General features: G+C 47.4%; 1 protein-coding gene across 3 annotated transcripts in view; it reads right to left on the reverse strand.

Annotated features, from left to right (window-relative positions):
* Positions 1 to 213: 213 nt before the first annotated feature.
* Positions 214 to 12,237, reverse strand: part of HPS4 (HPS4 biogenesis of lysosomal organelles complex 3 subunit 2) — a 29,542-nt gene continuing 17,518 nt past the window's right edge. For 2 of the 3 annotated variants that reach the window (XM_063087943.1, XM_063087942.1), the window contains 6 exons: positions 11,387 to 11,423; positions 10,646 to 10,742; positions 9,096 to 10,014; positions 3,822 to 3,954; positions 3,202 to 3,310; positions 214 to 519 (listed from right to left, as the gene is read on the reverse strand). In XM_063087943.1, coding sequence (XP_062944013.1) covers positions 348 to 519; positions 3,202 to 3,310; positions 3,822 to 3,954; positions 9,096 to 10,014; positions 10,646 to 10,742; positions 11,387 to 11,423 — 1,467 coding nt within the window. In that variant the 3' untranslated portion in view covers positions 214 to 347. Of the gene's footprint in view, positions 520 to 3,201; positions 3,311 to 3,810; positions 3,955 to 9,095; positions 10,015 to 10,645; positions 10,743 to 11,386; positions 11,424 to 12,237 lie in introns of all 3 variants that reach the window. The other variant, XM_063087944.1, reaches the window with a different exon arrangement.

Genomic DNA, 12,237 nt, shown 5'->3' on the forward strand with positions numbered 1-12,237 from the left:
AATGTCAAATATATCAGGCTCAATACAACAGGGAAACTAACTGACCCTGTATGTCTTTGGTATAAGGCGCCAGGCTCCCAGCCTGGACCCAATACTGTCAACATAATAAAGTTCTTTATCAAGTGCTCTATGTCTGCTGACTTGAAGAACTACTCCCCCCCTACCACACACACATCCCAATCTGCAAAAAGAGTAACACAAACCCAAATATCATTACGTTTCTAAAAAAGGGACTGTTCCAAGAAAAATAAAATAGAGGGACCTTTTCTATTAGAAAAGGCAGAGCTTCCTTTGCTGGTATTCTCTTGCACAGTCATCTCCTGGGGTAATGAACTTAGCACTACAGTTCAGAGTAAGTTCACCCCATGCTTCAGCAGCTTCTGCTTGGCTTTGCCTGAGAGGCTGAAGGCACCGTCCTGAGGACTCGGGAAGCCAGAGCTCCGTGCTGCGGACGCCAGCTGCTGGAAGTAAGTTTCCTGGACAGGGTTGCAACAGGCATACACAGCTGTGGAGGCATTTCTGTTGGAGAAGGAAAGAAGACAACAGTCTGATGATGCCAGCGCAAGTCCCAGATCACACAGGGACCCCAGTGAGGTGCTTGTCACAGTGGCCCCCGCACACCAAGTACTGTGACATACAGCTGCCATGGCTAGGGATTCCACTTACTCACTTGAGTTTCAGCCTTCAGTGCCAATAACTGTGTTTCCTTGCTTTCCACTCACTGGATTCTAGGACAGTCCATGGTGGGACTGTCCACAGTGGCTGTAGCCACAGAACCTGAAGTTGTAATTACTGAATACAGGCACTGCTGAGCACCTGCTTTGATAGAACAGCAGCTATGCAAAGTGCTTTTCATGCAGTCTTGCTTCATGCCTTACATAAGCCTCGCTAGTGGTGGCCTTATCCCATGTGACAGACAAGAACTGTGAGGCTCACAGAGGGTGGGTGATGGTGCCCTGTCTCTGTGACGATACAGTGGCAGTGTCAGAGGAAGGAATTTAATCCTCTCTCCACACCGGGGTGGTTGGATAGACTGAGGGGGAATGAGGTGACTATAGTGGGATGGAAACGAAGCAATAGGAAATGTGTAAACAAGGAAGTAGAGGGAGGGAAGAGGGTACCGGGTAAAGGAGGGTCTACCCAGGAGGCACCAACTCCACGGCCAGGTGACCACCTGGTTCCTGGATCTTGCCTGTCTCAAACTATTTCCTATGGGCCTCAGTTTCCCCAAATCTAGTAAGAGAGGGTGAAGGAAGGGAGCACTAAGGCTCCACTTGCCCAGATCTCTCCCTCCATATAAGGAAGGAGGAGAATCCCAACCTCCTCCAGCTTCCCCATCTGGGACCTCAAGGAGCTTGAAGGGCCCACCTAGCTTAAGTGTCTTCTGCCACCCACTGGAGCAGCAGGACAAGCTCTTCTTACAGCCACGGGGGGAGGCACTGCGGCCAGGTGGTTATGAGCACAGATCTGAAGTCACACACACCTGGGTGCTAATTCCACCCCTACTACTTGCTAGCTCTGTGCCCTGGGCTAAGTTACTCAGCCTTTCTGAGTCCCAGCTTTCTCATCTGTACAGTGGATATGACAACAGCATGTGCCCTCAGTGAAGCTTTTTTAAAAAAAGAGATTAAATAGAAATATATATAAATTGTGTAGCACATGGTGAGTGGCTAAGAAATGGTAGCTGTTGTTTCTATTACTATTAATAAAATAATCTCTCAGCAAATGCCTTAAGCTATGTACCCCAACACTAAAACCCTCTCAGCCCCAAGGAAGGTGAAATACAGTGGGGCCACAAGAGGGGTGGTGGGGCAGGTGTTGACATTTTACTTGTTTCCACCTCCCACAAAATGACACCCCCCACACACAAACACAACCAGGACCCAAACCAGTGACTGTAGATGCAAACCACATCCAGGTAGCCAGCCTGGGGCAGGTCTGAATTACAGCCAGAGAAGACACAGTTATAAAGGAGAGATATACTGGAATATTGGCTGGAGATGGCTCTGGGCAGCAGAAATACCTCCCACTCAAGTGTGGCAGATGACAGGGCATTAGACCTGTGTGTGTCTGTGACTCGAGCCTTGCCCCTCCCACTCGACCACACTGCCCCCTCAAACTGAAATGTGTGTAGAAAGAGACCTGGGTTCAAATCCTGACCCCACCATATAATGAGGATGTGATGCTGGCAGTTTGTGCTTCAATTCCCCTGTCTGTACAATGAGGATAAGAAAATGCACTTGACTAGATCGCCCCAAGGGCTAAATGAAATATCACACAAATAGCAAGCACTCCCCTTCTGAGCCTCTAATTTGCCTGATCGCAAGAGAAGCAATGTAGAGAAGAAAAAACAGTGTGTGGTTGGTTAAATACTGTAAACTACAATCGTAAATAATAGATCTCTATCTACTGGCCTGGAGGTGTTCAAGATATGTAATAATATGAAAAAATCAACTTTAAAATAATACATTAGAATATTTTCTAGAAGAAAGAATATTAAAATAATTCAAATAAAAATATTACTAATCTACACCTTGTATGCAAAAACTAAAAACCGAAAACAATAAAACCTGGAGTGATACACACCAAACTATTAAATGGGTTTATATGTTGGATGTGTGATAGGTGGGGGAGGAAATAGTTTCACCTTACAGACTTTTTTTTTTTTTTTTTTTTTTTTGTCTTTTTCGTGACCAGCACTCAGCCAGTGAGCGCACTGGCCATTCCTATATGGGATCCGAACCCGCGGCGGGAGAGTCGCCGCGCTCCCAGCGCAGCACTCTACCAAGTGCGCCGCACCTTACAGACTTTTGAGCAGTCTGAATGTTTTTATAGTGAGCATGGATTCCTTTTTAAATTGCCAAGACAACAATGTTATTTCCACATTGTTTCTGGCAAGGAGACCAAGAGCCTCCTTCCTCAGTAATGGATGTAGCTCCATGAGGGTGAGGACCTTCAAGTTTTTTCATTGTTGTACCCTGAGTGTCTAAAGCAGGAAGAGACCCAGAAAACCTATGACATGTGCATGCATGAGATTAGACGATAGCAGCCACCGGAGCAGATAAAAGAAGGCCTTAAGCAAAGTAACTAGAATGTTCTTCATTTAGTTAGGAATTAAGGCACTGCCTAGGCCCTGGGTAGGTGGTTCCTGTGGGCAGGACTGTGGAGAGCAAGTCTGCGACAGCAACCCCGGAGGCTCACCTGACCGTCATTTCGTACAGCGCAGGCAGCTGGGCAAAGTCGGAATGCATCAGGCTGACGGCCTGGAGGAAGCGGCGGTCCTGGGGGGTGGCCACCTGTGGCAGATTCGCTTCCAGAAGAGGACACAGAAGTTATGATAGCAGACCCCTCCTTTACCCCCTCTCAAACCCCAGCACTGTACACTGGGACCAAGCATAGCTCAAAGCCATGGGTGTGGAAGCCAAGGGGAGAGAAACAGACCCAGGGTGCTGGCCCTACTGCTGCCACCATGCAGTAGAGCACATGCTGTCCCCAAGAATGAGCAACACCCAGTTTCTGCAAATGGATCTCTAAATTCTGAAGCAGACCTTATCACAGATATCTGAACATGTGTGAGCTTCTGTCAAAACATTGGGGAAAGACAAAAAAATGACAAACAAGCAAAGAAGTGTTTTTGCCAAGTGGATTCTACACTTGGTGGAGCTGAGCTCGCTGTGAGCAGCAGCACTCTGGCTGCAGGTCAGACAGCTCTGCACAGAACAGCATTATCGTGGTGCTGGGGCCCGAATTCTCACCTCTGCCCACCTCTAGAAGGTGCCCCCAGGCCCCACGGGCCTCTGTGCCCCGTACCTGCTCCTTACCCATCAGCATGCTCTGGATTCGGTCATAATGTGTGAAGTTGTACGTGCTGTTCGTGGGGGCAGCCTCATCTTTGGGAATCGTCTCTTTCAGGTGGACTTCCAGGCCATTCAGGGATGCCAGGCTGCTGTGGTACTGCAAAGGGGCCAGGAGAGGGTCACGGACTTGCAGTATAACTTCAGCAAGCCCTCTGAGGGCTTTCTATTTGACCATGGACTTAGTTAAAAAATAATAGTTCAAAGAATCTTAGTGGCTACCTGATTTAGCAAAATGAACCCTGACCAGTGTTTCTGCCTGTTTTTAGAAAAGTACTAACTTCCATCCTTATGTTCTAATAGTTTTTAAATTCAGGATTAGACAGTAGAAAAGTGAGAAAATAGAGACGAGCAGAAAAATAAACAAAAAAAAGAAAAAAAAAAGCAAAGAAAAGTGATCTATAATCTCACCATCCAGTAATAGCCACTATTACCACCCTGTTATCTCTCCTCCTAACCATGCCTTTCCCACCCAGGCTGTGCATTTTAACAACATGGGTGGCCTGGGACCACCCCCCGTGATTCTCAACTGGGCCTATGTGGAGAAGTCCCCCAGTGCATGTAGTGAGGTAACTTCTCTCTGGTGCATCCAGAATGGTGCTGGCTATGCACTGTTCCTGGGAGGACTGAGGTCAGTTAAATGGTTTTCTGCGCTTGGTGGTTCGGAGGAGGAACCCAGTTGGGGAAGTTGTCAGGGAGGTGAGACCCAAGCATCTGTATTTTAAAAAACCTCCCAGGAGATGAGTACTGTATAAGAACAGTTAAAAACAATGGACTATACCATTTTGTATAACTCTTTTTTTTATAAAACTAAAATGGGATCAAACCACAAGTAATGATTGATACTAGTTTTGTAACCTAATGGTATAGCATGAGCTACTTTTCCCTGTCCTTACAAATTCTTCAACATCATTCTTGAAGGGCTGTGTGGTATTCTTCAAGCTCCACTTAGGGCTTGACTAAGTACATCAGTCATATCCTGATAGACTCAGTCTGAAGTGGGGCCTCCTGGGCCTGCTTCAGCCACAAGAAGGCCACGGTTCCCAAGCAGAAGACCACTCAGGTGCAGGCCATCTGTGCTCAGACTCTTCCCAGCCAGATGACCAGGGGCAAGTGACTGAATTTTCTGTGCCTCATTTTTTTCATCTGCAGAATGGGAATACTACAGGACTGTTGAGTGGACTAAGTGAAATAACACATACAAAAGCCCTTTGTAAATTCCAAAGTGCTATCCTGAGGCAGGGCATTTTTATATAGAGTCAAGAAAATGAAAATGATCATTATTAAAGAAGTGATGTCTCTTTAATAGGCACAGATAATTTGTCTGTGGACTAAATTTCAACAGATGTATAAGAAAAATAAGCTCACATAAAAGTACAGAGACTCAAACAGACTTCTGAAGTGAGTGTCATGAGGCCTGTCTTTGGCAGTGTACTGGGGTTAAGTCGGTTTTTCTATTTTGAATGTCTCAGAAATGATAACTGAAGTCAATAGGTTTCACATACAAGGTTTAATTTTATGCACTCATCTTTGTATCCCCCATGCCTCGCAGAGTGCCTGCCTGACACCTAGTAGGTGTTCAATAAATATCACTGAATGAATGAAGACATGAACATATCCAGTGCCAAGCACTTTCAACATATGTGCCATTTGGTTTAAATGAAGGGTGCAGAGTTAAGTAAAAGGACATGTGCTCAGGAAACACAAGAATACTATCTATCTATCTCATGTTCGGATCTCTGGGATGGGCCTCTCCAACACTGAGTTTAACAGATGCTAACAAACCCCCTATTTGAACTAATATGTGTGCACACACGCATGTGAGCACATGGGCACACACAAACATTCACCATGAAGTCAAAACACAGCCTCACTGGAAGTTTCTGGATCTCGGTAATCTGCTAACAGTCATCTCTGCCATCCTGACCTGGTACACAGAGGAAGGAACGATGGGAACAGAGAGTAAGCCACGTCAAAATCCACTTCCCCTATAGGCATGGATCTCATTCCAGAATCTTCTGGCTAACTTGTACTCAAGATAAAATCACCTAACCATAAACACACAGTTAATCACAAGACATTATATCAAATGACATGTGGACAATTTTTTACTGATAACCAAGTGCTTTCATATATACCAGGGGTCAGCAGACTGTGGCCTCTGGGCTAAATCCAGCCTGTTGCCTGTTTCTTTACAGCCTGAGAGCTAAGAACGGTTTTTATATTTTTACATGGTTGGGGGGCGGGGGGAATCAAAAGGATAATATTGCGACATGTGAAAATTACATAAAGTTCCAATTTCTGTGTCCATAAATAAAGAATTATTGGAATATAGCCACACTATTTATTTACATATTGTTGATGGCTATTTTGGTACTACGACAGCAAAGTCGAATAGCTGTGCAAAGCTTAAAATATTTGCTTTCTGGTCCTTTACATAAAAAGTCTGCTGGTCCCTGATATATACTACTATATAAAGTGACCCTCAAAACAGCCCTAGGAGACACAGAGCTGAGGCTGCTGCCTGGACGCCTGCACTTCTAGCAATAACAGAAGCAAACGGCGTGAATACCACTGCATGCTCATGACCGCAGGAGAAGCATCAGACAGGCCACATATCCACGTGGAAGCACCAGTTTCATAGCTGGGGGGGCAGGGGGGAGGTGCTTTTTCATAAAGTATTTCATGCTAATACTCTCACACTAACTTCAAGAATTGTCTACTGTACACAGACAGCTCCATGTCCTATTGTAGCAACAAATAATTGATCTGATCACTGTATGTGAAGGTCAATGTGATTATCTTGGGTTGTGAGCAGGAAACTATCAGTGGCTCCATGCTGCCCTCTGGTGTGGGCCTACTCCATTCCCTCTGAACAAATCCCAACCCCAACCCTCCTGGCTGCTCCTCCAGCTGCTCCTTCCACCACCCCACTGCTCTACCCCCCACTCCCTTGCAAACAGAGAGAGGTAGAAGTTGAGCCACTGGAAGACAGATAGTAAAATGACACAAGGATGCCTTGGTGATAGGTAACATAATCAAGGAGCCCTTTCAAAGGGGGTGTGCTTACTGTCCCATCTGGGCTGTAGCTGACCATTGGGCAGGAGATTTGGCCCTTCTAGATAGCAGCAGAGGGGTTGCAGGGAAATTAGGTCAAGTATTTCCTATGCAGGTCTGGGACAAAAAGGCAATACAGGATCCCTCCCAATTATAAAACAGATTTTGGGTCTGATTAACAAACCTGCTCTCCAACCAGCAGGCTGACCAAAGTTAGTCACTCCTACTCTTTTTAGAAAAGAATAGCTTTTCTTCTTCCATAAAACTGCATTCTACTTCCTGAGGCCTAGCCAGCACTAAACCCTACTTTACATGAAAGCCCATGGAAGCTGTTGTCCTAATAACATGGATGGGCCTTGACAAACGAAGTGATATGTCCATGTATCAAGAGCCATAGGGCTCGCAGGTTAGCTCAGTGGGTTAGAGCGTGGTGCTTAGAACACCAAGGTCAAGGGTTCAGATCCTCGTACCAGTCAGCCACCAGAAAAAAAAAAAGAAAGAGAAAGAGCCACATGAAGGCAGGGTACATACCCCCTTTCTTCACCCTCCTACCTATCATGGCAAGGGCAGATCAATCAGGACACAGGGAGGCTGGGGCGAGGGAAGAAACAAGCAAAAATTCTGGACGCACACCACTTGCATGTGGTCTTTTTATCCCAAAGAGGCTGTTTTCTTACTGGTAAAATGGAAGGTAGGTAAACACTACCACTCAGAACTGTTCTGAGGCTTGGCTAAAATAACAGATGTAAGGTATTCAGCATATAGTTAATGCAGAATACATCTCCCCAAACAGCAGCTTGTGCTATTTGGGAGGTGTGGGGGAGGCAAGGGGAATAAAAAGAGAGGTTTTATATCCACTTTATTGCATCCAAACACTGGGCCTTCAAAATAACATTTCTCAGGCTCAGTTCTGTGCAGCACAGACAATGAAAACCAAGGCACCCTGAGGGCACTGAGATGTAATAACTGCCACCTTGACTACCTATGTTGTCATAAGAAGAACGTGGATAAAATCACTCACAGCTGTGGTGAATGAGAACACAGGAAGCAAACAAGCCACAACTCGGTGACCTGGGATCTGTGGAAAGGGGACAGATAAGCCAGACAGCTCTAGTGGGGAGCAGTCTCCTGCCAGGGGCTCTGTGCAAAGGAAGATGCTTGGCAGCCTTCCCACCTCCTCTGCATTCCAAGGTGACTTGGAACTTATGGAGGGTCACAAACCCTGCATGCTAATAAGATTGGCTTAGAATAATATAGATTTAAGAATAAAAACAAGGCAAGCCCCAAGACACCATTTGCCCTGCAGCAATTTCAACCTGCTGTTCTCACTGTTACCACTTTCCCTGCCAACTAAAGCAAGGCTGTTACTATAGCAACTGAATCTCCAGTGGGGGCCTCGGCCCAGAGAAGGTCAGTGCACTGCTCCAAGCAGAGAAGGGGCTGGAATGGTTTAAGAAGAATCCCCTAGAGCCAGTTAGGATTGCAGATGTCCCAGGCCTTCTTGGAAGGAGCTTCAGATCACCACGATACAATGCCAGGCTGTAGAGAGAAACACAGGGTTTCCGGGGAACTCCCACCCCAGGCTGTGACACACTGCAGTGTAAAGTTTCCAGCTGACGTGGAACCTAGAGGCCAGACTAGGAAGTGATGCCATTAGCTGGGCACACAACAGTGCTGTGCATGCAGTCTCTGCCTGCACTACCCCACTGCATGGGGGCCAGCAGGGCCTATCACCACCCCACACCACTGATGAGGAGCCAGAGACTCAGAGGGGCAAGGGCTTGTGCGAGGATCCCATGGCTGAGACCGACAGAGCCAGGACTCCAGCTCAGGCCTCCCTTCCTCCAAGGCCTGCACTCTGGGAAAGAGGTAGCAGCGGAAGAGGAAGGGAACTGACCCTTGCTGGGTGCCTTTGCACCAGTCACTTTGCTGCGCACCTGACTCTCTCTTACTTTGCCCCTGACTTGCTCTTACTCGCCCCCAGCAAAAACCTATGGACGGAGGTACTACCATCATCCCCATTGCACAAGAAGTTTTGCCAGGGTCACACTGCTAAAGGCTGAGCCCTTGTCCCCTCTCCTCCGCATCTGTGCGGTGCTGTGACGGACGTACTTCCTTGCTTATCTGTTTCTAGGAGGTAAGGAGAGGCTACAGAGGGGCTGGGGGAAGTCTGAGGGCACTCACCACCTCCTCTATGGCTGCACCGTTGCCCAGCAGTGGCTCCTCAGCCAGCAGGGACAGCACCAGGCCTTTAACACTGTGAGTGTAGAGGCTCATCCGCACGAGTTCCACGTGGGATCCTGCAGGGGTCAATGTGGACTCAATTCTGTCTGCAGAGGGGCCACTGTCCCGGCAGCCTGCCAAGCCTGAACTGCATTCCAGACCAGGGGCCGCGTGGCTCTCATGGTCCCCACCAACACACAGATCCACATCTTGTTCTCCTACAGGAAGCTTACGTCCTCTCTGCTCTGGATCCAAGGGAGGCAATGACAAGGGCCTCCTGGTCCCTTTGGGAAATGGGTCTCCTCTGGGGACAGGGACATGGCCGCTGTTGTCAAAAAGGTCTTCACACTCTTCCAGGCCTCCGTTCTGGGTGAGCATCTCAGGAGGGGAGAGAGAGAGCAGACTGCTGACGGCTATGTCCTCAGGTGATATGGGTTCCGGGTTGCTGGAGTCACTGACAGATTCCTTGCGGCAAGGACCTCCACCAGCTGGAGCACACACGTGCGGGAAGTCAAAATGCCCTGAGTATGTTCCCACTTCCCGAGCTTCTGGAATGTGGATTTCAGACAAGTCCAGTTCCCCTTGGGGAAAGCTCGGTTCCTTCACTGGGAGGCAGCCGAGGCGAGGATCCCAGGCCCTGGAAGTGCTGTACAGTCCTGTGGGCCCAACGCTCTCCAGAGCATGGTCAGACAAGTGTCTGCTCTCACCTTTGCCATCTGGCCAAGCTTGGTCAGGGGACGTGGGTTTCGAGGTAGTCGCCAACACCCAGGCCATGGATTCCACACGCCCGGCAGCGTTTCCTTCTAGGGTAAATGTGCTCCTACCCTTTGAAGGGCACTGGGCTGAGCTGTCTTGGAGTCTGGCTGGAGATGCAGGAGAGCTGGCAAACAAAACACACGTGAGGAAGGGGCACATCAACTGTGCACAGGGAGGGCCCCTTCCACCAGGAAGACTAAAATGCTGAGTACCTAACAAGCACAGGTCTTGGTGCCAAGTGGGTGCCTAAGGCCACAGAGCCTAAGATGCCACCATGGTCAAGCCACAGGAGTAAAAATAAGGCAATGTTTGGCCCTCAGGGCTTCATGTAGTGATGCCAGGATCACTTACTGAAAATGACAGAGCCCAGTGAATAAGTCACCCACACTTGGAGCATCTACCATGAGTCAGGCCCTGTACTGGATGTTACACACATACTATTTTCGATGGTCACAACGAGCCCATGAAAGTTATTACTGGCTCCATTTTACAGATGAAAAAATTGAGACTCAGGCAGGGAATATACTCGCCCAAGGTCACATAGCTGATTAAGTTTTAAACCTGGGATTTAAAACTCACTCTCATCTCACTATGTGGCACTGCCTCTTACCAATATACTCAAGTTCCAGACGCTCCCTACAAAACAGAGTGTGGAGAAGATGGAATTAGGGAAGGATGGGATGTAGCAGGGGGTTGTTTCACATGAGGGAGTCCCTCAGCATGGTTTAAGCTTCACCCCCTGTGAGTTCCCTTACCTAGTCATCCCCTCTGCTGGGAACTCACGGAGGCTGACGGCTTCCTCTTTGGTCAGGAAAACAGGGATGACCTGGACATTTGGGAGAAATGCTCCTCCTGGAATTACAAAGCAACAAGGACAGAGAAAACAGAGGGGCAGCCGTTGCACTGGAAAGCAGTGCTATGGGTGCATTCCTCAGCCCAGAACAAAAGTCAAAGAACCGCAGGTCCAACTGCTGCAACCAGCACGGAAGCATCCCATGCAGGCAACATTACTCCCAGCTGTGGAGAAGGGAGATGTTCACTGGAAGAAAGTCTGGTGGCACTTAAAAAGACATGAACTAGAAAAAAAGCACTTGCAACTGACAATAAGTTCTGTTCCGACTCAGACTTCAAGATAAAATAAAACAAGCCTCTTGGGAACACTTCCACATCCTGCAAAAGGTCTTCCTGGCAGTCATCAAATATCTTACCCTCTTCCAATCATGATCCTCTGGGATTTGTCTGAGCAGACTCACAATACTGAGTTAAGGAGGATCTGAAAGGAGGGATTTCAAAGGCATATGCCTACAATCATGAGCTTTACAATTAGAATTCTGATGGGTAACTATTCTTGAGGCACTATTATGTCCATTTTCCTACTCTTATGAGCAGAGAAAATTGACACATGGGACTACTTGGCCTTCCACATGACGGGTACAGGGACAGGTAGCATAAAAGACTGCTGTTCTCAAGATGCAGCAATGCACCTGAATACTCACCACATTCCTGCGGGGCATCCTCTCCTGTGGGCAGCCTCTGAAAACGAACACAAACAGAAGTTGGTGCTGGGCACCGCGTTCTCTTGACCTAACCATCAGGAATTCACTGTGCCATCTGTTCATAAAACCTGGCCAAGCCCAAAAGCTTGTCCCAACCACATGCCAAGAGCCAAGCAGATGGAACAGAAGCTCGCCCAAGCTGCTTGTTCCTGCCATGGCTGGGAGGAGGCAGGGACCTGGGCCCAGACGGGCACAAGGCAACAGCTCTACCCAAACTCACATCACGCCTTCAGTTCTGAGTTTCTGTCTCTCCCGTCTAGGAATAAAAGTGAGGATCTGTGTTCTCTTACACTTTTGGGGAACTCATATTCCGGAATACAGGCACATCTGCCACGGCCCTTGACATAGAATTCACATCAATTCCATAATAACAAAAATGTGAAAGTCTTGTGACCTTCACTATAAAGGATTTGACCTAAACAGAATCTGCTATACCAGACCTCTCTTGTTTATTCTGGTTCACAATCCAGGCCAGAAACCTGGGGATTTTCTCAGAAGAAAACCAAACCTTCATCTCAACCTCAAGGTTCCAAAAGAACCCACCGAAACAAATCAAAAGCCAGACAAAAACTGCTCTCCTAGCCAGAATGACTTTCACTCTGACAAAATAATATGGCTTTCTTTTTTGTTTTTTGGTGATTTTTTAAAAAATCATATTTTAGATTACTAAGCCATACATTAGTCTACTCTAGAAAAAATTCTTACAAAAAATAAAAAAATCGCATATAATCCCTCACCCCTCCCCAAGCTAAATCTGTTAATATTGGGCAGTTTTTTCTTTAAGTCTATAT

Source organism: Cynocephalus volans, chromosome 2 (assembly GCF_027409185.1).
Source record: "Cynocephalus volans isolate mCynVol1 chromosome 2, mCynVol1.pri, whole genome shotgun sequence".
Taxonomy (NCBI): Eukaryota; Metazoa; Chordata; class Mammalia; order Dermoptera; family Cynocephalidae; genus Cynocephalus; species Cynocephalus volans.